This window comes from Scyliorhinus torazame, chromosome 9 (genome assembly GCF_047496885.1).
Source record: "Scyliorhinus torazame isolate Kashiwa2021f chromosome 9, sScyTor2.1, whole genome shotgun sequence".
In the NCBI taxonomy this organism is placed as follows: Eukaryota; Metazoa; Chordata; class Chondrichthyes; order Carcharhiniformes; family Scyliorhinidae; genus Scyliorhinus; species Scyliorhinus torazame.
The window spans coordinates 72566486-72593928 of NC_092715.1; the positions used below are offsets into that span (position 1 = coordinate 72566486).

Sequence of the window (27443 nt, forward strand, 5' to 3'; positions counted from 1 at the left end):
CCCAACACATCTTCCTTCCTAACAAGTATTTCCTCAAGCTTACCAGTCTGTTTCACACTGTCCTCTCCAACAATATCGTCCCTCTCATTTGTAAATACAGAAGAAAAGTACTCGTTCAAGACCTCTCCTATCTCTTCAGACTCAATACACAATCTCCCGCTACTGTCCTTGATCGGACCTACCCTCGCTCTAGTCATTCTCATATTTCTCACATATGTGTAAAAGGCCTTGGGGTTTTCCTTGATCCTACCCGCCAAAGATTGTTCATGCCCTCTCTTAGCTCTCCTAATCCCTTTCTTCAGTTCCCTCCTGGCTATCTTGTATCCCTCCAATGCCCTGTCTGAACCTTGTTTCCTCAGCCTTACATAAGTCTCCTTTTTCCTCTTAACAAGACATTCAACCTCTCTTGTCAACCATGGTTCCCTCACTCGACCATCTCTTCCATGCCTGACAGGGACATACATATCAAGGACACGTAGTACCTGTTCCTTGAACAAGTTCCACATTTCACTTGTGTCCTTCCCTGACAGCCTATGTTCCCAACTTATGCACTTCAATTCTTGTCTGACAACATCGTATTTACCCTCCCCCCAATTGTAAACCTTGCCCTTTTGCACGCACCTATCCCTCTCCATTACTAAAGTGAAAGTCACAGAATTGTGGTCACTATCTCCAAAATGCTCCCCCACTAACAAATCTATCACTTGCCCTGGTTCATTACCAAGTACTAAATCCAATCTTGCCCCTCCTCTGGTCGGACAATCTACATACTGTGTTAGAAAAGCTTCCTGGACACACTGCACAAACACCACCCCATCCAAACTATTTGATCTAAAGAGTTTCCACTCAATGTTTGGGAAGTTAAAGTCACCCATGACTACTACCCTGTGACTTCTGCACCTTTCCAAAATCTGTTTCCCAATCTGTTCCTCCACATCTCTGCTACTATTGGGGGGCCTATAGAAAACTCCTAACAAGGTGACTGTTCCTTTCCTATTTCTGACTTCAACCCATACTGCCTCAGTAGGCTGATACTCCTCAAACTGCCTTTCTGCAGCTGTTATACGATCTCTAATTAACAATGCCACGCCCCCACCTCTTTTACCACCCTCCCTAATTTTATTGAAACATCTATAACCAGAGACCTCCAACAACCATTTCTGCCCCTCTTCTATCCAAGTTTCCGCGATGGCCACCACATCGTAGTCCCAAGTACCGATCCATGCCTTAAGTTCACCCACCTTATTCCTGATGCTTCTTGCGTTGAAGTATACACACTTCAACCCATCTCCGTGCCTGCAAGTACTCTCCTTTGTCAGTGTTCCCTTCCCCACTGCCTCATTACACGCTTTGGCGTCCTGAATATCGGCTACCTTAGTTGCTGGACTACAAATCCGGTTCCCATTCCCCTGCCAAATTAGTTTAAACCCTCCCGAAGAGTACTAGAAAACCTCCCTCCCAGGATATTGGTGCCCCTCTGGTTCAGATGCAACCCGTCCTGCTTGTACAGGTCCCACCTTCCCCAGAATGCACTCCAATTATCCAAATACCTGAAGCCCTCCCTCCTACACCATTCCTGCAGCCACGTGTTCAACTGCACTCTCTCCCTATTCCTAGCCTCGCTATCACGTGGCACCGGCAACAAACCAGAGATGACAACTCTGTCTGTCCTGGCTTTTAACTTCCAGCCTAACTCCCTAAACTTGTTTATTACCTCCACACCCCTTTTCCTACCTATGTCGTTGGTACCAATGTGCGCCACGACTTCTAGCTGCTCGCCCTCCCCCTTAAGGATCCTGAAGACACGATCCGAGACATCCCTGACCCTGGCACCCGGGAGGCAACATACCTTCCGGGAGTCTCGCTCGCGACCACAGAATCTCCTATCTATTCCCCTAACCTACAACTATTGCTTTTCTATTCTCCCCCTTTCCCTTCTGAGCCCCAGAGCCAGACTCAGTGCCAGAGACCTGGCCGCTAGGGCCTTCCCCCGGTAGGTCATCCCCCCCCAACAGCATCCAAAACGGTATACTTGTTTTGAAGGGGAATGGCCACGAGGGATCCCTGCACTGTCTGCCTGTTTGTTTTTTTCCCCTGACGGTAACCCAGCTATTCTTGTCCTGTACCTTGGGTGTGGTTACCTCCCTGTAACTCTTCTCAAACATCCCCTCTGCCTCCCGGATGATCCGAAGTTCATCCATCTTCAGCTCCAGTTCCCTAACACGGTCTTTGAGGAGCTGAAGTTGGGTGCACTTCCCGCAGGTATAGTCAGCGGGGACACCGGTGGTATCCCTCACCACCCACATCCTACAGGAGGAGCATGCAACTGGCCTAGCCTCCATCCCCTCTTACCTGATAGAATATAGTTGCCCTGTGGACTAACTAGATCTCCGCCCTCCGACTCTGCTCCCAGTCAGCTACACTTTCTGTAAACTCCTGGCTCTCTTCTCACTCTTTGCGGAAATGTCGGAAACAAAATGAAAGCAGCACCTTACTCCCTCCTCACCTAACTCCCTCGGTCACCAAACTCTTACTATAGCACTCAAAATGCACCAAATTCAGCACTCCCTCGGTCACCAAACTCTTACTATAGCACTCAAAATGCACCAAATTCAGCACTCCCTCGGTCACCAAACTCTTACTATAGCACTCAAAATGCACCAAATTCAGCACTCCCTCGGTCACCAAACTCTTACTATAGCACTCAAAACGCACCAAATTCAGCACTCAGTGCAAACAAAGTCTGCACTGTAGGGGATCACTTTTATACTGTGAATCTCGCCTCTGAAAACTGGCCTAATCCAATTAACTAATTAACAAGCTCCAGCTGCAAGTGCCTACAAGTAGAAGCCGGTTTAAAGCTTATTGAAAATTCACCTTCTTCTAAACCAAACAGCAACTTTTAAGTTAATCAACTAAATAAAAGAAAGACTAAACTTTAGATAAAAATGAAGCCTTATACTCCCTCGGTCACCAAACTCTTACTATAGCACTCAAAATGCACCAAATTCAGCACTCAGTGCAAAACTCAGTGCAGAGAGAAGGTAGAGGGATTGAGTTTAGGAGCCATGAGGTCATGTTGCAGCTATACAACACTCTGGTGCGGACGCATTTGGAGTATTGCCTGCAATTCTGCTCGCCGCATTATAGGAAGGATGTGGAAGCATTGGAAAGGGTGCAGAGGAGATTTACCAGAATATTGCCTGGTATGGAGGGAAGATCCTATGAGGAAAGGCTGAGGGACTTGAGGCTGTTTTCATTAGAGAGAAGAAGGTTAAGAGGTGACTTAATTGAGGCATACAAGATGATCAGAGGATGGATAGGGTGGACAGTGAGAGCCTTTTTCCTCGGATGGTGGTGTCTAGTATGAGGGGACATACCTTTAAATTGAGGGGACATAGACAGATGTCAGAGGTAGGTTCTTTACTCAGAGAGTAGGAAGGGCGTGGAATGCCCTGCCTGCAACAGTAGTGGACTCGCCAACACTAAGGACATTCAAATGGTCATTGGATAGACATATGGACAATAAGGGAATAGTGTAGGTGGGCTTTAGAGTGGTTTCACAGGTCGGCGCAACATCGAGGGCCGAAGGGCCTGTACTGCGCTGTAATGTTCTATGTTTCAAGAAGACCACCATCATATTGGTGCCAAAGAAGAATCAGGCAAGTGCCTCAATGACTACCATCCGGTGGCCCTGACATCAATCGTAATGAAGTGCTTTGAAAGGTTGGTCATGAAGCACATCAACTCCATACTCCCAGAACGCTTAAGTCCACTGCAATTCGGCATGTCCACACAGACTCTTACCAACTTTTACAGGTGCACCACAGAAAGCATCCTGTCTGGCTGCATCACAGCCTTGGATGGCAGCTGCTGGGCCCAAGACCGCAAGAAACTTCAGAGAGTCATGAACACAGCCCAGTCCATCACACACACCCGCCTCCCAACCATTGACTCTATCTACACTTCCCACTGCCTGTGGCAAGTGGGCAGCAGAATCAATGACCCCGCCCACCCAGCGTACTCACTCTTCCAACTGCTTCCATCGGGCAGGAGATACAAAAGTCTGAGAACACTCACGAATAGATTCAAAAACAGCTTCTTCCCCACTGTCACCAGAGGGTCCTAAACGACCCTCTTATGGACTGATCTGATTAATACTACACTCTTGCATGCTTCACCCGATGCCAGTGTCTATGTATTTACATTGTGTACCTTGTGTTGCCCTATTATGTATTTTCTTTTTCTTTTCTTTTCATATACAAATTTATCTGTTTGAGCTGTTCACAGAAAAATACTTTTCACTGTACCTCGATACACGTGACAATAAACAAATAAACAACTTTAAATTCCATATAACAGAATGACAGAATATTTATGGTGCAAGAGGTCATTTGACCCATTGTGGCTGCACCAGTTCTCCAAACAAGCATCATGACTTAGTGCCATTCACCCGAATGAGCAGGTTCTTCTGGAGGTGGAGGACAAATGTGAACGGTATAAGACCATAAGACATAGGAGCGGAAGTAAGGCCATTCGGCCCATCGAGTCCACTCCACCATTCAATCATGGCTGATTTCAACTCCATTTACCCGCTCTCTCTCCATAGCCCTCAATTCCTCGAGAAATCAAGAATTTATCAACTTCTGTCTTAAAGACACCCAACGTCCCGGCCTCCACCGCCCTCTGTGGCAATGAATTCCACAGACCCACCACTCTCTGGCTGAAGAAATTTCTCCTCATCTCTGTTCTAAAGTGACTCCCTTTTATTCTAAGGCTGTGCCCCCGGGTCCTAGTCTCCCCTGCTAATGTAAACAACTTCCCTACATCCACCCTATCTAAGCCATTCATTATCTTGTAAGTTTCTATTAGATCTCCCGGCCCGGAAGGCCCGGCCAACCACACCCACATCTTTTGGGCTTGTCCCAAACCTGCTGGGTTCTGGGCAGCCTTTTCCGAGGCAATGTCCAGGGTTGTGGGGGCCAGGGTGAAGCTATGCCCAATAGTGGCAATCCGGAGCAGCCAGAGTTACACATGGGGAAGGGGGCCAACGCCCTCGCTTTCGCTTCCCTAATCGCACGCCTGAGAATCCTGCTCGGCTGGCGACCGGCAGCACCACCCACAGCTGCAGACTGGCTCGCTGACCTTTCGGAATTTCTCCACCTGGAGAAGATTAATTACGCTATCCGAGGGTCAGAGGAAGGCTTCCTGGACACTTGGAGGCAGTTTGTCGATCTGTTCCAAAACCTGTTTGAGGCCAGCAACGAGGAGTAAGCGAATAAGAATTTTTGTTAAAACACCAAGATAGATGTGGTACCAAAAGACTGCGCAACCTGGGTGGTTAGGGTGGGGGAAGGAAGGTGGGGAAACCACAAGAGATGGGGGGGGGGGGGGGGCTACCCCCTTTTATTTTTTGTTTTCCTCTCTGTCTGGAAAAGAAAAGAAAAGCACAGCCAAAGCCAGGGAAGGGGGAGGAACCATAGACTGATCCAGAGGGCAACGAAATGCACATAGGGTCAGTTAAACAAGGGACAAAATGAACCTCACTGTATAATAAAGGAAATTAGCGCATGAGAAAAATGAGATGTGTATATATACAACTGTTTATAACTATGAGAAATACCAATAAAAATATATATTTTTTAAACAATGACTTAGTGCCATTCCCCTGCTTTTTCCCCGAACCCCTATATATTGTTTCTATTCAAGTAATCATCTCATGCCCTCTTAAACGACTGAACATGCCTCCACCACACTTCCAGGCAGAGCATTCCACACCCATACCAATTGCTGTGTAAAAAAAATGTTTCTTACATTGCACTTGCTTCTTTCAAATCACTTTAAATCTATGCCCTCTTGTTCTTGATCTTTTTACGCACAGGAACAGTTTCTCCGTCTACTCTGTGCAACCCCCTCATGATTTTCAACATTGTATGTAGCAGAGGACCTATCTTGTATGCGATCTACTGAAAGTCATCCCTCAAGCCAAACTCTTGTTGATACCGAGTAGAACAACCTCACCTCTCCCATCTATCCTCATAATTACAGTTTCTGTGGGTGGCACGTGGCATAGTGGTTAGCACTGCAGCCTATGGCACTGAGGACCCGGGTTCGAATCCCAGCCCTGGGTCATTGTCTGCGTGGAGTTTGCACATTCTCCCCATGTCTGCGTGGGTTTCACCCCCACAACTCAAATATGTGTAGGTTAGATGGCTTGGCCACGCTAAATTGCCCTTAATTGAAAAAAAATAATAATTGGGTACTCTAAATTTATTTTAAAAACAATAATTGCAGTTTCTCAATCCTGGAACCATTCTTATGAATCTCTTCTGTACTCTCTCCAATGTGTTCACATCTTTCCTATAGTGCGGCGTCTAGAACTGTACACAATATTCCAGCTGAGGTCTATTTAGTGTCTTATATAAATTCAGCATCACCTCCTTGCTCTTATAGTCTATGCCCCTATTAATGAAGCACAGAATATTATATGCTTTATTAAGTTCTCTCCACTTGTCCCACCACCTTCAATGATCTATGCACATATACACCCAGATCCCTCTGCTCCTGCATCCCTTAAAATTATACCCCTTATTTTATATTGCCTCTCCATGTTCTTCCTATCAAAATGCTTCTCCGCATTGAACTTCATCTGCCACCTATTTGCCCACTCTACCAACTTGCATATTTCCCTTTGAAGTTCCACTTTCTCTTCACAGTTTACAATACTTCCAAATGTTGTATCTTCTGCAAACTTTGAAATTGTCCCCTGCACATCAAGATCTAGATAATTTATATCAGAAAAAGCAAGGGTCCCAAACCAACTCCCGGAAAACACAACTATAAACCATCCTCCAGCCAGAAAAATATCCATTGACCCTTACTCTCGGTTTCCTATTTATTCAGCAAATTTTGTATCCACAATACTACTGTCCCTTTTATTTCATGAGCTATATCTTTTCTCAGTAGTCTGTTGTGTGGCACTGTATTGAATGCCTACGGCATGGAGTTTAGTGTACGAGTTGGGGGTATTCCTGGCTCTGCGAACCCAACTTTTAAAAATGGCTGTCTGTGTGTCAGAGTTTCAGTCATAGAATGGCGGTAGCTAGATTAGAAGTACTGAGGATCATGCAGGGTGCGGAGGTGAGCTGACAGAAAGCTGCCTGGCACTCTGGTACTGTGTCCAAAACTTAAAATGTGAAACATTCCTCACCCCATCTCAGACCCCCCCCCCCCCGTGTCCCATCCATGCCAACTGATGACCCATTCCTCACAACCCCTCATACCAACTTATGCCCATATACTCACCCTCATGGCCCCTCATAACCTCCATGCCAACATACCATGTCTTTAGTGCCAACTCATGCTCCCTCCACCCTTTTGGTTTACACCCACCATACCAACTTACCCAGAATCCACCATGGTAGACTTCAGAATCCATGCAGAGAGATAAAATAAACTTCTGTATGTCTATTGCCGACTTGACTATATTAAATGAACACTTATTCATAAAAACAAATGTACTACATTTACATTGCTTCAACTACATAAAGCCTTATAACAACAAACGTTTCATTCAGGTGCACAATCCCTTGTAACAATAAATTGATTCAGAATTCCACTTCAAAGTGTCTATAACCACTTGTAGCTGTCAAACTATGAAATGGCAGGGATGCAGCAGTAATCCAGTAATGGAAGCCCTCAAAGGCTTTTATGTCAATAGACTGAGTGAAATAGCAAATAATGATTCTTTTTAACACTCCAGATGTTTCTATTTCAGATATTTCAAGGGCAGGACTTTGTCTGGACAGCTCCCTTTATCAGGTCTTATTAACACTTTCGATGGGTCCTTTTGACAGTATATATTGACAGGTCTAGTGACACTTCAAATGATCTTGAGTGATTTTTTACATACATTTATGTTTAATATGTTTACATACATTTAACAGTTCCAAAGAGCATCTGACCTCATTCACAGGGCACCAAGAACCCCCCCCCCCAAAAAAAAGTGTCCCAGGACCATATCCAAAGGAGTACTCTGGCTAGCTGAACACATCTACAAGGTTCACACTGCTCTTGCCAGGTCTACTCTGCACATGTCGGGTTTCGGAAAAATCTGACTTCAGTGGAGGCAGCTGATGACTTAGATGTTCAGCTGCCTCACCCTGCATTTGTGAGACGTGAACCACCCCCATTCCTACCCCTTGTGAAAATGGGAAGTGCCATGTTCAGGGGCAGGGCTTACAATTTTTGACCACTTCTGCCATGACAGAGAGGCTCTGTTTCTTGGCAAAAACGTGGGCCGAAGTGTTCGAAGGACAGAAGGAGAAAGCACCTTTTGCACATCTTTTGCTTTAAAAATAAATAAATTTAGAGTACCCAATTCTTTTTTTTTCAATTAAGTGGCAATTTTGCATGGCTAATTCACCTACCATGCACATCTTTACATTGTGCGGGTGAGACCCACACAGACTGGGGAGAACGTGCAAACTCCACACGGACAGTGACCCGGGACGGGCATCAAACCCAGGTCCTCGCCGCCGTGAGGCAGCAGTGCTAACCACTGCACCATCGTACCACCCCTGCACATCTCTGTTTCTCTTGACATATGTTGCCAGATCTGCTGAGTTTATCCAGCATTTTCTGTTTTAAGTGCAATATACTAATGTATGTTAGTATAGTTCCTCCCACCCCTCCCCACGCCATATTGTATATTCCAAGTGATTGAAGTTTCAAGATTGATTATTATTTTGAAGTACTCGTAAGATATCAAGCACTTGTTTCCGGTATCCTTCATGCGGTGATAACATTTTGTCAGAGAGTTGTATGTCTGTAATTTGGAGAGGTAAATTATTCCCTGTGGTAATCGGTTTTATTTCCATTTTGTACCTCATTGATTGCCCCAAATTAGTAATGAAATGACGATAACGTTAGACGTTCAAGTTAAGGATATTAGGTTGATTCACTTCTGGCTTGATACAGTAGCCTTCTTCATCCACCTCTGGGATGTTCTATTGGGAAACAGGAGGACATAATTGTTAAATGCCAACAATAAGAACATATTTCTGTATGCAATGAGAACTCTGTCAGTTACTGTAAGTAATATATTCAGATCAATAAAGGTACTTCCAGTTGGGAGCATAAAATAAATTAAATATGTATGCAGTATGAGTTAAACTGTTGAAGACAGCATCCAGAAGACTTCTGATTTCTACATCCCATTTGTCTTGATTGGATTTGAATTCAGAGTGCTGAGGTTCATAATGAAAGTGCCACATTTGCCAATGCATAACCCCGCCCCTTAAATAAAATGTTGGATTGGATTAATGTTTTCACTGGATAATATTAAAACAGTCATAAAAAGAACTTTAAAAATTTTCTTATGACAAACTCTGTAATACAATATGTTTTCCACATGTCTAACATTATTGGCAAAACTAAGAAATAAAAATGAAGCAAAAGAATTCATACAAATCCAAATTAATTTTAAAAAGATAAAGATCAACTGGATCTCCTAAAGATCAATCTGGGCCTCCCCAGCACAGATGCCTGTTACCATAACTTCCTTGTATCAAATGGATCATTTTTCTTAGTTCTTCAATCAGTTAAGTTGTCGTACCATGTGGAGTTTATGGGTTATTTTTATGGGGACAGTGGAGGAATTGGGTGGAAAGGAGGGAGGGAAAAACTGCCATCTCTCAGGTTGTTTAAATTAGAACTTCATCAGTCAGTGTGTGTGTAGTGTGATGCAATCTCTTATTTCGTAAATGTATTCTGTGCTATCAGTTAAAAGATTTATGTTTGAAGACTGGGCAGTAACATTTAGTTAACAAAAGGCTTATTTCTTTCAAACAAATACACCCAGCACAAAAAGGGTTACTGCATGAAAACTACACAGCACTTAAAACTTCAAACCTATGGTCATCTATATGCAAATCTCTATGTTTGCTTGGTTGACCAATTTAGTGAGCTATTCATTAGTTGCATTACCTGATTATTTATTTATCAATTATTCTCATGAGTTGAACATTACAAATGGATCATTCTTTTCCTGTATTTTACATGCAGCAATTTAGCAAAATGATATAGTATCCAGAAGAATTAGATTAATTCTACCACCAAACCGCCCATAATTAGATTTGTGCTTTTGTTTAATTTACTTACAACAGAATCAGCATCTGGAGATTCCCTGTAGAAGGAATAAAATATAAACAAGATGTAATTGCTGAAAATATTTGAATCATAAACAGATAAAAAGAAAAAAGCCAATTGTATTTACAAACAACTGTAAACACGTACTTTGTAATTAGGAGGCATATTCCCTATCTAATATTGTAAATTACTTTTATGCATTAAAAAAAGTTACCTAAATATTGTATTTTTAGAAGGGATTGAACTGAAATCCATAGATGTTACAGCAATTAGTATTCACTGAGAAAGACAATAGAACAATTAAAACATTGAAATTGTACATGTGTGACTTTAGTTGACGAGGCACAAGAGCTATCTTAACAAAAAGAGTAATAGATGTATAAGTGAATTATTAGCCAAGTACTCAATTAGCTCTAATTGCATAAAATCAGAAGTGAAAAATCATCAAATCTAAGATGGAATTATTGCTTTAGGTTCACTTCCAGTTACATCCTATTCTATAATTCTCAGTTTGTTTGCAGTGCATGTTATGTTCAGCAGATTGAAGAATGGTGAGTCTGCTAAGTATATGCAACATTAGACAACTACTGCAGCAACACAATTAGTTTCAAAACCAAATACAGAAAAAGATAAACACAATATTTTCCATAATAAAAACAAAAAGTGTTCGAAAAACTCAGCAGGTCTGGCAGTATCTGTGGAGCGAAAAACAGAGTTAACCTTTCGAGTCTAATATGACTCTTCTTCAGAACTCTCCGCAGGTGCTGCCAGATCTGCTGGGTTTTTCCAGCATTTATTGTTTTTATTTCAGATCTCCAGCATCTGAAGTATTTTGCTTTTCTAATATTTTCCATTTTTGAGATGTTGACTCTTTATTTGGAAAACTAAAGTCACCATGCTGGACATCACTAAAGATGAAGAGACTAACATTTTTAGAAGACCGAATGAATCACCAAGAAACAATGAAGTGATGCCAAACTTGAGTTTTAAAAATCTTACGGTTGCTGACGGGAGGTAAGGCTGAGGGAGTAAGAACTTCCACCGGTTTTAGTGAACATTTTCCTAATTCCTCGCTTCTATAGGGGCCCTCCCTCTTTTAGAAAATAAAATTTGAATGCCACTTGTAATTGGGATCTGTTCTCAAGTCAGTTAAGTCATATTTAAACAGTTATACTGCCATGCCTTCCATCATATATCTCACAAAACCAATGACAACCAAAAAAAGCTTTTACAGATTTGCAATGGCTGATGGATCAAGGAGACCCAGGTTTTTAACAAGGGTCTTCCCAGGTTAGCTTAGCAAGTTTATCTTTACTTGCGATCATTAGCTGTGCAAGACACTCATGCCAGGAGTTGGTAGAAATTGCAGTGCACTACTGTAATATAAAAGCAGCTCTAACACTACCACTGACAAAATTCCAGAAACATTTTTCTTTGTAAAGATTTAAAGTACTGAAAAACAAAAATGTCAGAGTGCATGACTTTCAGCTAAAAATGAACTTTTAAAAAATGCACTGGACATCAGTCGAACAGTCTTGACAACTTTAACTTCTGTACAACTTCAAGAACATAAAAGAATCCTATGTCTTCTGAGCATTTGATTGTACCATTAAAACAAGAACTCACATAGAATCTGTATCTTTTTCTTTTTTTATCCGTCCTGGAATTCCAAAAGCTTTTCTTCTCGTCTTTTTCACTCCTGCATTACAAATATTGGTTAACAAATCAACAATTTCAAGTAAAATAACAGATCCAATCTTGCAACAAGAAATACACTTCCATAGTGTTCTATAAAATACAGTTGAGCTTCAGTGACCTAATTTTCTCAATAATTATTTTTAAACAATTAATTCATATGTTTTCTCCAAACTACACAAGCAGATTGCATTTTAAAATTGCTCTCTATCCCCATCTTATCTTGTCTGTCTCATGCATTGCATTCGTTTTCTATATTGCTAGAACCATGCCTGTGTTAATTCTGCTTGATTGTCTGAAGAGGAAAGGAATGGAGAAGAGGGACTGAGGAAGGTGAGAGTGATCACATGAGAAATGGAGGGGGAAGCAGAGATATGAAGGGAAGAGCAAGAGAGGGAAGGAATTGATGGGGGTGGGGGGCAAGGAGGTAGAGGATAAAAAACAGAAAAGGTCCATGTGTGGGTGGAGGAAAGGGGAAGAGAGTAACTGTCCAATGGTAAGTGGTAAGAAGAAGGAGAAAGTGCTTAATTAAATGAGAGGGACAAGATGTACGATGCTAGACAGACCTGCAAGATGGTTTTTTAAAAAGGGTAAAAAAGGAAAGGAAGAATAAGTGTGACAGAGGCCTCTTGGGAATCATCCTAGCCTCTTGCCATTGGACAGTCTCTGCGCCACCATTTCCTCTCCTCTTTGATCCGGTTTTACTTTTTCCATCGCTAGGATTACAGTTAAAAGATTTTATACAGGGGATGCACAGAGTGAGTGAGGCACTGGGAGCAGAAAAGTAAGAGTGGCGATTAGATATGTTGTGTACAGGATGCTATAAAAGAATCAGTTACAGAAAAACTAGAAATGAGAGCAAGTGAAATTCTATTGTTATGGTCAGGATTTAGATGGAAATCTCTGGCTCTGATGAAAGCGAGAGGAACTATTGCTGTTAGGATTTTGAAAGCCAACCTGAGAAACACGGTATCCTACAATGCATCATAAGCAACACTACAAAAGTTAACACATTTTCTAAAAGCAGTACATTTACCTTCTAGAGCATTGGCTATGTTACATTCTTCAAATTCAACAGATCCTAAAACAAGAAAACAAATAATCAGGTTTCAAATTAGGTTTCCTTCAAAATTCACTACAGTTATGTCAATTCAAAAGTCAAGATATTTCTTCACTTTTTAATGAAAATTTAAATGCTTCTAAGTTTATAGATTTTTTCAAATAGAGATCATATAATCTTTTATGAAATTATACAGCTGAACTTCCTCTTCTTTGTTTCCCGAGAGTGTTCCCTAGGCCCATAACAGCAAATAAAGCAAGACTAGCGATAGCTGGTCTACGTCCTTTGATTTCTTCCAGAACAAAAATTCAAATCCATTCCTCTTCAGGTGGGAGTAATGCAATAGTAACTCCTGTCACACTAGGCAGTAAACCCATTGGAGTCCTTGGAAGCAGTAGGCCGTAGGTTTTTTCACCTAGCTTTCCTCAAACAGAAGACATAAGAGGGACAGATAATAAGACAGTGGAGGCCCAGGAAAGATAAGTGCCTTTTGTTTTCATGTCCCTATTAGATTTTAAGGGTAGAAGCCAGAAGGCTCCACGGGCGTTGGCCATTAATGGTGCAGTGTGTTTCGTAGGTGTGCAACAAGTTAGATAATAATAATAATCTTTATTACTGTCACAAGTAGGCTTGCATTAACACTGCAATGCAGCCAATGTAAAAATCCCCTAGTCACCACACTAGGGGGCTGTCCAGGTACACGGAGGGAGAATTCAGAATCACCAATTCACCTAACAAGCATGTCTTTTCTGGACTTGTGGGAGGAAACCAGAGCACCAGGAGGAAACCCACAAAGACACGGGGAGAAAGTGCAGACTCCGCACAGTGACCGAAGCCGGGAATCAAACCCAGGTCCCTGGTGATGTGAAGCAACAGTGCTAACCACTGTGCTACGGCGCTGTACTTTTTGTCTGTTACAAGTCACGCAAAAGGCCTGCAGGCATACGCTGCGGAGAGGGCATTTACCTGAACCCACAAACAGGGCAGGAGGTGGTTGGCGAGGAGGGTAAAAATCAACCAGATTTTGAACTTTCAGCAGGAAGTTTAACTGAGTGTGGCACTAAAAATATAGAAATATAATATATATTTGTGTCTTTACATCTAGTTAGATATATTTTTTATTCTTTCATGGGATGTGGACGTCACTGGCAAGGCCAGCCTATGCTGCCCATCCCTGGCTGCCCTTGAGCTGAATGGTTTGCCACACCATTACAGAAGGCAGTTAAGAGTCAACCACATTACTGTGGGTCTGGAGTCACGTGTAGGCCAGATAAGGTAAGAAAGCAGACTTCCTTCCCTAAAGGTCATTAATGAGCCAGGTGGGTTTTTATGATAATTTACAATGGTGACTGGTCACCATTATGGAGACTAGTTTCTCACTTTCAGGTTTATTAATTGAATTTGCATTCCAGCAGCTTTCCTGGTTGGATTTGAATCATTAACTTTGGCCTCCAGATTACTAACCCAGTTAGTGGGAAGAATAAAGGAGCTGAATATTATTTAAACGGAGAAAGACTGCAGAAAGCTGTAGCACAGAGGGATTTGGGTGTCCTTGTGAATAAATCACAAAAAGCTAGCATGCAAGTATAGCAGGTAATACGGAAGGCAAATGGAATGTTGGCCTTTATTTCAGAGGGTATGGAGTATAAAAATAGGGAAATCTTGCTAAAACTACACAAGGGACTAGCTAGTTCACACCTGGAATACTGTGAACAATTTTGGTCTCCTTATCTTAGGGAAGAGATACTAGCATTGGAGGCAGTTCAGAGAAGGTTCACTAGGTTGATCCCAGGTATGGAGGAACTTTCTTAAGACAAGAGGTTGAGTAGGTTAGGCCTGTACTCATTAAGAGTTTAGAAGAATGAGAGGCAACCTTATTGAGACATATAGGGGAATTGATAGGGTAGATGCCGAGAGGTTGTTTCTCTGTGTGGGAGAATCTAGGACAAAACGGCATAATGTGAGCCCACTTAAGACCGAAATGAGGAGGATTTTCTTCTCTGAAGGTAGTGAATCTATGGAATTCTTTACCACAGAGAGCTGTAGAGGCTGGGTTGTTAAATACGTTCAAGGCTGAGATAGACATTTTAATTAGTGGGAGAATCAAGGGTTATGTGGATAAGTCGGGAAAGTGGAGTTGAGAATTATCAGATCAGTCATGATCACACTGAATGGTGGAGCAGGTTCAATGGGCTGAATGGCCTACTTCTGCTTCTACATTTATGGTCAATCCCACTACACCCCCATCTCCCTCTCAGATTCTTAAAGATAGATTGAAAATAAATTTCATCAATATTTTCATTTTTTCAAGATTATTCAAGGCATCTCATTTATAAAACAGCAATTCCATGACAGTTGATCGTAATCAGTTTAGAGGTGAATTAAAAACAAATTTACCTTCATCTATCAATAAGATGAAAACTCTTCATGTTAAATTTTAATTATCAGTGGATTGTCCACATTTTTTAAACACCCAAATCAGGTAATTTGAAGAAAAAAAAAATCATGAATTAATTTAATAAGTCAACATTCTGTTTGTTCCTTTAGCCTCAAGTTAGATTTCTTAAAATAAATTGGAGCAAATATAAAACACAGGTTCGGCCTCAAATGGAGTACTGCATCCAGTTCTGAGCAAAACACTTCAGGAATGATGTGAAGGCATTAGAGAGGGTAGAGAAAATATTCATGAAAATGGTTCCAAGGATCTGGAACTTAAGGAGAAAGATTAAAGAAGTTGGGACTGTTCCCCTTGAAGAAAAGGATGAGAGGGGCTTTGATAGAAGGGTCTGAGGAAGAAACTGTTCTCACTGGTGTAAGGATTGAGAACCAGAGGACACAGATTTAAGTTAATTAACAAAAAAAGCAATGGGGACATGAGGAAAATCTTTTTTTCATGTGGTTGGGATCCGGAATGCACTGAGAATGTAGTGGCGGCAGGGTCAATTGAGACTTCCAAAGGGGAATTGGAGCATTATCCAGGAGAAAGAAAATGAAAGAATACAGGGAAAAACACTGGGGAGTGGCTTTAGAGGAACTGCTCCTTCAGATGGCTAACTCAGACACATCTAGTTGAATGACATCCTTTTAACCAGTCTGTGACTATGAAGTACAGTGTGCCTTTCTGAAAAACAGTACCAGGTAGGAAAAGAACTAATCTGTTGAATCTTCCCTGAAATATTGTGGTTAGAGAATACAGTCCTGGTAGAGTGTTAAAAAATAATAAATTTTGAAATAGGAAACAATTTTTAAAAATAATACACAGTGGCATCTATGTTATTAAGCAATATTGCAATTTTTGATGTCTGAGCAGCACCATCTTCTGATATCAAGAGATATTTTAAGAATAAATCTTGTTGATTTAAAACTGGAATAAGCAATATTTAAGTGAAGGATTGCACATATCAATTTGAGGGGGCGGGGGTAAAAAAAACATCGCTATGACTACAAAATAAAGATCTCAGTGAAAATATACCACAAGCTATTTAAAATATAAATATTCTTAAGAGTCAATTCTTTGCTCCAAATCATTTGGAGCAGTTTATATTGAAACTGTCTCAAATTCCAACATTTGTTGCAATGTGAGAACAATTAAAACCAAAAAATTGCCAATACTAAAAAAACATGTTTGTTCAAAGACATAAACAGACAACAAACCAATTTTTATAACGAGATATGTTTTGAGCCATGAAATCACGCATGAAAGGACAGTTTTAAAATTGCATATGCTTCAAATGTTGCTTGAAGAGACAAAGCCTTTGCGTGCCTGGCTTTGAGCCAGTTGACAACTCAGCTGGATACGAGTGCACATTCTGACCCCCCTTGCAGCACGTCACTTCTGAATTGTTTCCGCAGTAGAAAGTTTATTCAACCTCTCTCTTAAAAGCACTGAACCGACCATCATTCTGCTATTTAATCATGCCAAAACATGTTATTTTTCTGACAGCACTGAAGCCAGAGTGCAATCCCTAATGAACAGCTTGATACAAGAAGAATCTGAAATGTTTTAGCCTCAATTAATTCCGCTGTCAAAACAAATGGTAACCGTTGGTACTTAGATGTTGAGCTTACACACAAAGGTCAATTTTTGTATACATAAAACACATCCAAGCAATTTCTAATTTCAGTGTCTGATGCCTTTCATGCCTTATTTACAAGACAAAAATTAGTTTCTTTCAAAGACTACTTCAATAGCTGGAGACCAATATGCACAGAGATTATTAAAAAGGCAATAATTTTTTAATATTGGAACTACTGAGCTACATAAATTATTTATGCTACTGTAGGGGAAAAAACAAATTAGAAACTATGTAGAAAATCATTAATGTCATATAGGTATGTGATGGGAGTAAGGTGATGGATACTGCAATATACAAGATAAGTAAATATTTCAATAAAGATAGAAAGAACCCACTGCACAGGCCACTATCTTGTGCTACAAATCATACATCTTTGACATTGAATTTTTCACTTTTTAGCAGAAGAAATAAAATAAGAATTATATTTTCTGTTAAGAGGAGCAAACGTGACAAAATGAAGATCAAAGTCGAGTAACACAGGATCATAAATTAACTTGCTGCAAAACTCGTGTCTATGATTCATATATATTAACCCCAGGTTAAAGTCCAACAGGTTTGTTTCGATGTCACTAGCTTTCGGAGCGCTGCTCCTTCCTCAGGTGAAGGAATATTGTGGTTCACCTGAGGAAGGAGCAGCGCTCCGAAAGCTAGTGACATCGAAACAAACCTGTTGGACTTTAACCTAGTGTTGTAAGACTTCGCACTGTGCTCACCCCAGTCCAACGCCGGCATCTCCACATCATATATATTAACTTCCACATTTTACCAGCCTTCATCTATACTACTTAAAGAAGTACCTTAAAGAGGTTTAGTGTTCCTTCATATCTTGGAGTTCTATACTGAAAGACATATCTCCCTCTCCAGAAAAAATGATCCAAGCAATCTTTTCCAGGTATGATATATTCATTAATCTCCATTAGTTAGACACCAATTCTGATACATTAGGAAATTATTGGAGTGTCTCATTTATACTGTAGCAGCCAAATGTATCAGATTCACCTGAACAGTGGTGTGAATGCAGGAACACAGGGCACTGATACACTTCTGGTGCCTCAGAAAAGATGGTGCCAGAGCGAGGCGACTTCTTGAAAGCTGTGCCCAGCATACCCTCTAATTCTATCTTTTACTCTCGTTCTATGCTTCTAAAACTTCATTCTAACTCTTTTAAACTCTCTAACAATGTTCTAATTCAATTATTTCTTCCCTACTGCCATCAGACTTTTGAATGGGCCTACTTCGTATTAAATTGATCTTTTCTCTACACCTTGCTATAACTGTAACATTATATTCTGCAGTCTCTCCTTCCTTCCCTATGTACGGTATGCACTGTTTGTAGAGCATGCAAGAAACCAATACTTTTCACTGTATACTAATATATGTGACAATAATAAATCAAATCAAATCACTTATTTAAACGTATACAAAGAACTCACAGCTTAGTCATCCAGGAGCATGGTGAAATTTGACATGATAGTAGAGATCTGAAGGCATCATATGCACTTTTTGGCCATTAGAAATTTAAAAGGAATGCAACAAGTTGATTAAATCTGAAGTCAACTGCAGCAGAAATGTGGGGTGGAAAATTCTGCTCCCACTGGTGGCAAGCTTGGGGATGTGACCCACTACCAGGCTGACCCGGATGAGGTGCTGAGAGACATGTCCCACTCTCAGATGGGAATAGCCGAGGCCCTGCGGAGCATGTCCAGTCACAGGTGGGCATTGCCAAGGCGCTGCAGGTCATGGCCCAGTCACTGAGGAGCATCGCCTCAGTGTCGACATCTTGGTGCAGACATCGGGGGGGCCATCAGAGCCAGATGACGCAGGGGCAGCAGGGCTTGAACCAGCTGCCCCTCCGCCCCGAGGTGAACCCCAGGGCCCTCTGCGCACCGACCAGAAGAGTGGCTGTTGAGTGCCAACCCAGACCCGTTCCATTGAGTGGGGATGGTGCCCACCAACTCCTCCAAGTTCCACCCCTGTGATGAAGCCGCGTCTCGAAGTCAGCACACGGGACAGGGCGGCACGGCTGTCGATATGTGCGCCGGAACCCTCTGGCCCCAGAGGACGCCCACCAGGGACACTGAAGGCCACGGGACGTGGTAAGCAACTGGCTGCCTCCACCTCAGATGTGCACCCAGGGGACATACCTAGATATAGCAGTAGAGCACGGAAGGTTAAGCACGTGGAGGATCACTGAGGGCACCGGGGGAGGGGGGTAAGAGGGCAGAGGGGTAGGCAGAAGGTTGGGGGGGGGGGGGGGGAGAGAGAAGAGTTGTTGAGGAGGTGGTGGGGAGAGTGGGGCGACACCATCGGGTGACTGGGACATTGGTGGACACCTGTGATACATTAAAAACCCTTGACCACAAGCAGAATTATGCCTCTGTCACTTTCTTTTGCAATGTGGCCTGACCTCCGAACCCTTGGCCCATCTCTCCAGGCATGCCCCCTTCCCCGTAGCACTCTCCCACCCTCTGGCCATGGACATGTCACCGGAGCTGTAACCCATCCCCTAGGTGTTCAATGTGCAATGTTCAAGCACAGTAACCATGCATCAAGCTATGATTGGGATGCTAGGCAATGACTCCCACATGCTTCATGCCTGGGCCCCCCCCCCCTCTCACTTAACCACGATTGCCAATTTCCTATTAGCAATAGCCTTCAGACGCAAGGCTAGAGGCCTCGGCAGTCAAAGGGGATTATGGGTGGTCGGTGGGGCAGACAGGCAGGGGCTAGGGTTGCCCGCGGAACAGGTACACTCGATCCACGGGTTGACATGGTGGTGCATCGCGTGGTTGTGATCTGTCACACTTTATTGGGCGCCATGGTAACACAGTGGTTACCACTGTTGCTTCACAGGGCAGGGTCCCAGGTTCGATTCCCGGCTTGGGTCACCGTCTGTGCAGAGTCTGCACGTTCTCCCTGTGTCTGCATGGGTTTCCTCCAGGTGCTCCAGTTTTCTCCCAAAAGTCCCGAAAGACGTGTCTGTTACGCGAATTGGACAATCTGTATTCACCCTCGGTGTACCCGAACAGACGCCGTAGTGTGGCGACTAGGGGATTTTCACAGTAACTTCATTGTCGTGTTAATGTAAGCCTACTTGTGACAATAATAAAGGTTATTATTACACTGCAATGAAGTTACTGTGAAATCCCCTAGTCGCCACACTCAGGCACCTGTTCGGGTACACAGAGCAAGAATTCAGAATGTCCAATTCTGACGGTGAGGGGCCGCAGGTCTGGGTCAAATCAGGTCTTTTCCTGCTCCCGGCAGTTGTGGGTCACTTTCTCCTGGGGGGGACAGATAATGCACAGTGTGAGACACCTGGACGGGGGCAACGCAGGGGGTCCGAGGCTGGTGTCCTGTGCATGCAGGGCACCCAGCCGTGGTGGGCAGTATGGGTGTTGGCATGTCGTGCAGTGTGGGGTGTGAGGAGGCTGTTGGCCTGGTTGTCGTTGGCGGATGGCAAATGTCTTCCCACCCAGGGGTGGCATCTTCTTGTCTGGAATGGGAGTGTGTAAGGAGTAGAGTGCTTATCATAGAATTTACAGTGCAGCAGGAGGCCATTCGGCCCATCGAGTCTGCGCCGGCTCTTGGAAAGAGCACCCTACCCAAGGTCAACACCTCCACCCTATCCCCATAACCCAGTAACCCCACCCAACATTAAGGGCAATTTTGGACACTAAGGGCAATCTATCATGGCCAATCCACCTAACCTGCACATCTTTGGACTGTGGGAGGAAACCGGAGTACCCGGAGGAAACCCACGCACACACTGGGAGGATGTGCAGACTCCGCACAGACAGTGAGCCAAGCCGGAATCGAACCTGGGACCCTGGAGCTGTGAAGTAATTGTGCTATCCACAATGCTACCGTGCTGCCCACTAATTAAATGAAGAAGAAATAAAGCAGTTACTTATATGCAGCTTCATATGTCAGACTCTCAAGTGTCGATACACCCTCCTCAAAAAATAATATTTATCCTTCAATGTTTTGAGCCAGTTGGGGTGCTCATGTCACATGATTATATAAAATCTTGTCTATACTTTCTGAAGATTGTAGAGAGGGCACCAATATATTTTTGCCAGATTGGGCGAGATGGGGGTTGATTAGGAGGTCGCTGGAGAGTGTGGGAGTATGGAGAGTCGGAGGGATCAGCTGTACAGGTGCATAGGAAAGGTTACACACATTTGTTGGGTGACTACCAGTTAAGTAAGTCGAAACTGTCAGAAGTCTCCAATACTAACTCAAGAGTTGCAGTTATTCTCCTGGACCCTGTAGCTCTGTGGTGACCACTTCCTGGATGCTCTCCAGAAAATTCTCAACACTCCATTTGCTAAAATATAAAATATAATTAGCAAAAGGATTTTGTTCCACATGTGAAACAACATAAGCATAGGCTGCTGCATTTTCTTCTGACTAGGAGTTGCTGGAACAATCAGTTCTTTTCAATCAGAAGAAGAAAACAATAAAGGAAGCAATGAGTGTTTTAAAACATTTATTGTCCTTCTACTGCTTCCAGGACAAAGAAGAATTTTCCTGTAGTTGCACCAGCAACTTTCTGTTGCACATTTGGGGCTGGAATAAGTAAAATCACAGTACAAGCTTCAAAGAACCACTAGCCCATTTGGCAAGGAAGTTTTTAATCTAAATGTGTTGATTTTTATATTTCACAATGCCTTTCTGTGTTCAAGTTTCCTCCTGGCCTGGAAAAACCTTATGTGGCTCTGTGCCACACTTTGTTTTACAATGCTCATGTGAAGCACCTTGGAACATTTCATTACATTTAAGGTGCCATATAAACTGTCATTGTAGTATAGTATCTTTTGTAATCTTTAGGATACCAGAAAGCACTTTACAGCCAATTAAGTACTTATCTGAAATACACATGACAATAAACAAATCCAATCAACATAGCAAGAAATGTTGCTTTCAAATGCTAAAGGCGAAACCAACATCATAATTCTGTGTACACAATAACACAAATAAAAATGTTGACAGTCAGAAAAAAAAATGAACTGATCATCAGATAAGACACTCCAGTCTTACCAGGTCTGTCTTTGCCAGTGCCTTTTGTTTCAGCAAACTTCTGTATTAAGTTTTCAATCGTAGTGCTCTCCATGTTCTGTACTAACCCTTCATGCACCTAAAAAATCAAGAATGTATTTTTTTTAATGGATAAATACAATATATTTGAAATGGATCTTAATTATGGTTTTTAAAAATATATTCAATCATAGGACATGGGCATAATGAATAGGCCATTATTTATTCTAACTCCCTCAAGAAGGTAGTGGTGAATCTTCTTGAACTCCTGTATTCCATATGGGGTATACTCTCACAGTGCTGTTCGATAAGACGTTCCAGGCTTTTGATCCAGCGATGAAGAAGAACCGATGGGGGTCGATTATGCCCGAGTAGCTCAGCTTCATTGAGAATGTATCAAATGAACTGTGATAATTCTGAGGACTTTTACACCTTGCTTACAAAACCACTTATAAAATGTTATAAGCCAAATACACAGCTGCAAATCTTAGAAATGCCCAGGAAACTGGTTCGTTTGCAAGAAATAATTATGGGCCCGAACTTTCTTGGAGTGGCAATCGGCATTGGATTGCCACTCCGCTCCTAGTTCTTTACCTTGCATTGTGTTGCATCCTATCTCGCCTGATATTCCAGCTCAGTCTGGACGAGACCCAGTCTGTGTAGTGTGTCCCCAGGACCTAGTGTGACGTGCAGCTCAGTCTGAATAAGAAAAGCACACCTACTTTTAACCAGGTAAGTTAAAGGTCCAGAAAGTTCAAGGTTCCTTGGTAGGTCAGGGAGAAGGTTGGGTCGGGCCTCAACGGGGAGGGGGTTAATCAGGATCAGGTGGGACCTCAGCAGGGGGAGGTGGTCAGGCCATGAGGTGGTCAGGCCATGAGGTGTAGTGTCAGGCCGTGGGGTGGAATCCCATGGATTGAAGAGGTCCACGAAAGCCAACAGAATGTTAAACTACATGGCCCGACTTATATTCAAACTGTACAGTTCTACATTCAGATCACTGCACTACACCCAATTCTAGTTGCCTCGACATATTCAATTACTGAAGACAGTGCAGAGAAGAACAATGATAAGGCCATAATCCTGGATGTCAGGGATCGGATTATGAGGGAAGACTGAAGCAATGTAGGTTTTTCAGCCAAACAAAGAAGTGTCAGAGATTGTCTTAGAATTATCTAAGATATAAATGGTATGGAAAAGATAAATCTGGAATATTATTTTAATCTAAATTGCGAGTGTAGGACAAGGGATCATAGTTTAGTGATCATAAAAGAGTTTTTGTAGCTACCCGTTTGCAATTTGTAGAATTTTTAAACCAGGAGAAGTCCTTCTCTTTACCTAATATTCTAAACTAATGAAGTGCAGTTGAAACAATTTAACTGGGAAAGATAACAGATTATGAATAATGCCAGCTATCAGACAGCATAGATGATGATGATTGTCTGGTACACTGAATTGCAAAGTATAACCACATTATTTGTCTAGATATCACTATGTTGACTGTTTAGCATCCTGTGGACAAGATTATTAGAGTAAAAGTAGCTTTTGCGTTCCAATACTTAAAATACTAATTGCCACATATAGCCGGTCTTATCTTAACAATTTTATTATGGGCAGAATTTAATGGAAAAATTTCGAACCAGCAAGTTCCCCACCGCTATCTAATGACACTTAGTCACGTTTTTGGGCCATGGGGAGTTCCTCACCGGTTTAGCCCACACTTAGAATTTTTTTCAGTACTGGAGAGCTGAACTAAGATCGGGTCACCATTTTAAAAGAGTGCCCCGATCTCTAAGTGAGCTTGTAGGTCCCCCCCTATCCACGAGCAATATCGCCCCCCCCCCGACACACATGGGCACTATACCACACCCGCCCAAGCAAGGACACTCCACTATGGGGTCCCTGGGGGCCTCCCCCACACCCCCTTACAGTTCCCCACCCATCACCCCCCAACCTCCCGGAGGCCCCTATTTACCTGCCATGCACCCCCCCCCCCCCCATCAAACCCCCCTCTCCACCCTCCTTTCATTGTCATGGCTCACCTTGGGTCCTTGGCAGTGCTCCTGTCAGCTTGGCAGTGTCATCCAGGCACCTTGGCAGGGTCGCTTCGGGGGCTCAAGAGATCAGGACCGTATTTAAAAATGACGTCCCGATCTCTCGCTAAACTGAGGTATTCCTGCGAGCGGAGCTCCTCAGTGCACAAAACAAGGCTACGTGCAGCCTCGACCATGAGTCTCCCCGCTAAGGCCCCCAATCTAACCCGAGTGCCGTTTTATAGTATTGTGTTTCTCGGAGCGCCAGGAAACACGAGGCTAAACGCGCTCGCTATGAGTTTGCGTTCCCATTTAGTTAAATCCAGCCCTCTATCTTGCATATCAGCAGTTGCTATAGATGCAGAATACAATTTCTAAATTATCTATTGGATGAAGTGTGATCAATGGATCAAATTGTTTTTATTGTTCCATACTTTCTTGCAAATCATGTTATTTGAAAAAGCCTGGGAACCTTGAATAAAGTTATTACATTAAAATTTATTGCAATTGATTTTCACTGCTAACATACCTGACCAATCTGTATGTGAGTTTCTTCTATTGATTGTGCAAAGGAACTCAATATTTCTTTCATGTGCCTAAGATGAGCTTCTTCAATTTCCTGAAATTTCTGAAGGGCAAAAAAATGCAACCACAAAAATGTTTAAACAAAATGAAATTCCATGTTTTCACATTTCTAAGTGTAAACAAAAAAGCAAAATTAAATGAATGGCGGCAATACAAAATAAATTAAGTGACGTCAATTAACAGTGTGTTATGCCATTAAATTTGACAGTGCCAGGGATGCTGCTAATAGAGGCCGTGAGCAAACACAAAGTGGGTCACAGGTAAAAATGCAGGATAAAATGAGTTTGATGAGTCTGGGGGCCCAGTTTAACTAAAAAGTCAAAGGCAAATAAAATCAGGACTCAGAAACCCTGGACAATTCCCTGGCATTAAGCTTTCAGTTATAGTACTTATAGAAGCCAAACACCTAGGGAATGAAGCTGGGGTTCAAACCCATTTGTCATCATTGCTTTTCGAATATGTTTTATATTGTATTTACACTCCTTATATAGCACCCAAATGACTTGGCAAGCAATTGCTTATGGTCAGATGAATATGCATTAGTGGTGGTCTAATGAGCTTTAAAGATGTGGTATCGTTCAATGTTAAAACCATTCTCTGTGTAGCAAATATAAAGTAACAAGCAGTAGTTGAGAACAAAAATCTAATTCATGACATTGATTTTAAAAATTCCATCCATGATGCAGATAATCATCAGCAGTGTAACACTTTTTAGAAAATGTACATACCATCACTCACCAATGTCTATCCTATTTTTTCTCAACCTCTTACATACCTTCTAAAAGCCCATATGTAAGCTTCAGAAACAAAAAAAGAAAAATAAGATTTTATCCCAGCAACCATTCCCTTTAAGAGCAGTATTCCTTCTCTAATGGTAGGATTGTTAATATGATAATCCAACACCAATGACTTACAATTTAAATACAATTTTACGGTGATGGTGGCACCATGGATTAGGACATGTCCTTTTACCTTGAGGCCTATATTCAATTATTACACAGACTAATGTGATGAGAATCACTTTCCGACGTGAAATATATCTGGGCAGTCCCAACTCATGTCCTGAGTCCCTTACATCAATATTTGCACTTGTGCAGCAAGACTGGTCCTTTGAAATTGTGGCCATAAGGATGGCCACTAAAAGAGTTACAGGCATTCATGCTTGTACCTTATTCCCATCTATTAAAGTATTCCATACTGCATATTATTTTCTTGTTCTTCCTGAAAATAGTGACTTATGCTAAGACACAACCTCACAAATGCCACTGCAATTCATATTTCTTGTCAAAGTTCTTCACACGTGAACCTGGGCACAGAGTGTCTGGCTGTTCAATTACTAGAGGCATTAAAGACAAGTCTAACTCCATCCTCACTCAAAAGATACTACCTGCCTTTAAAGCCAGCCAGAGTACCATCAGACAAGAAGTGATGATGTTATTCATCTTATTCCAGATGAGTTATTGTGACATGTCTTTAACTCAGTAAACCTGATTGGAACAAGTTGGATGACAACAACAAATTTAAGAACAGAGGGCGCAATCTACCGGCTGATAATGGTGGCGGGATATTCCGGTCCCACGCTGGCGCATGGGTTTCCCAGCGACAAGGGGTATAGTCACCGGGACATCCCGTTGACAATGGCGAGCCAAGTAAATCCTGCTGGTGGGCTACCTCCGCCCCCAAAAATCACGCGGCTGGTCGGTTGGTAAATTCCGCCCAGAGTCTAATGCACCTCATTTAGAAAGAGATTTTCTCAAGGTGTAAAATCCTTTTTAAAAAGCACATGAAACATCCGTTGAGGCAGTATCTAAACCAAAGTTCAGAGTTACGAAATAAAATTAGGCCTGCAAAAATGTAAAATTCAGTCAATAAGCTGTTTTATAAACATTAAAAAAGAACTCTCCCTCCAGTATTTCCTAAAGTGACTTTGACTCAATTAATGCATCAGAACCTATTTCCGTGTACTTTAATTGTCTTTCTTGTCGCCAGAGACTAAATTATCACCACTTTCCAGCATTTTTGTACATCGTTTTGTTTGTAGTATGAAAGGTCTCCCACACTCACGCCTCCATCCTTGCAATCTGAGGCTGGCAGGATGCTGTCATTCTGATCCCACTAACAGATAGGTCCCATCAATATGTATGCTGCACTACAACACAGCCTCAACATGCATGATTTCATTGGTAACTTGTACTGATAGAAACAGAGCAACAGTTTTCACAGACGCCTACTCTACCTGGGTCCTTTTCCTACTTTCCCATGGCTCTAGCCATATTACAACTACCCGCACCTCCCCACATCGGGCCTATTTCAACACAGTGCCCATCTCTCCCTTTTAGAATGCAGTACTACTGGGTATGAATAATAGGAATATCTCACCCCAGCCCAAATGGGATTTCCCTCTCCAACTTTTTAAATAACACTGGTGTATCTGAGATGTCTCCTTACTCTAATTATATCAAACTATTGTTAGAAACTGTGTGTGTGGCCTGTTCAAAGCCACAGTATCATTTTATATCTTATGAGGTCCTGGAGGCTACATCCTTGGAAGGGAAACTGTTCGAGATGCATACATTTTTTAAAAACATTATATTTGAATTTCGCACTTAATGCAACAAAATTTTACTGGATTGCCTGAGCTCTTCATTGGAAGTATAGAGATTTATATCAGAAGGAAGTAATTCAGTCCATCATGCCTTTGCTGAACGAAAATACACTATCCAGTCTAATCCCATTTTGCAGACCTTGGTGCATAGGTATTTCAAGTGCATATCCAAGTTTATTTTTAATGCGGTGAGGGTTTCTGCC

General features: G+C 42.2%; 1 protein-coding gene across 1 annotated transcript in view; it reads right to left on the reverse strand.

Moving 5' to 3' along the window:
- fcho2 (FCH and mu domain containing endocytic adaptor 2) overlaps window positions 1-27443 on the reverse strand; it is a 337179-nt gene that overhangs the window by 193717 nt on the left and 116019 nt on the right. Inside the window, exons 7-12 of the mRNA XM_072516128.1 lie at window positions 24580-24678; window positions 22024-22120; window positions 12881-12925; window positions 11776-11848; window positions 10162-10186; window positions 8949-9008 (exon numbers count right to left, since the gene is read on the reverse strand). Coding sequence (XP_072372229.1) covers window positions 8949-9008; window positions 10162-10186; window positions 11776-11848; window positions 12881-12925; window positions 22024-22120; window positions 24580-24678 — 399 coding nt within the window. The remainder of the gene's footprint in view (window positions 1-8948; window positions 9009-10161; window positions 10187-11775; window positions 11849-12880; window positions 12926-22023; window positions 22121-24579; window positions 24679-27443) is intronic.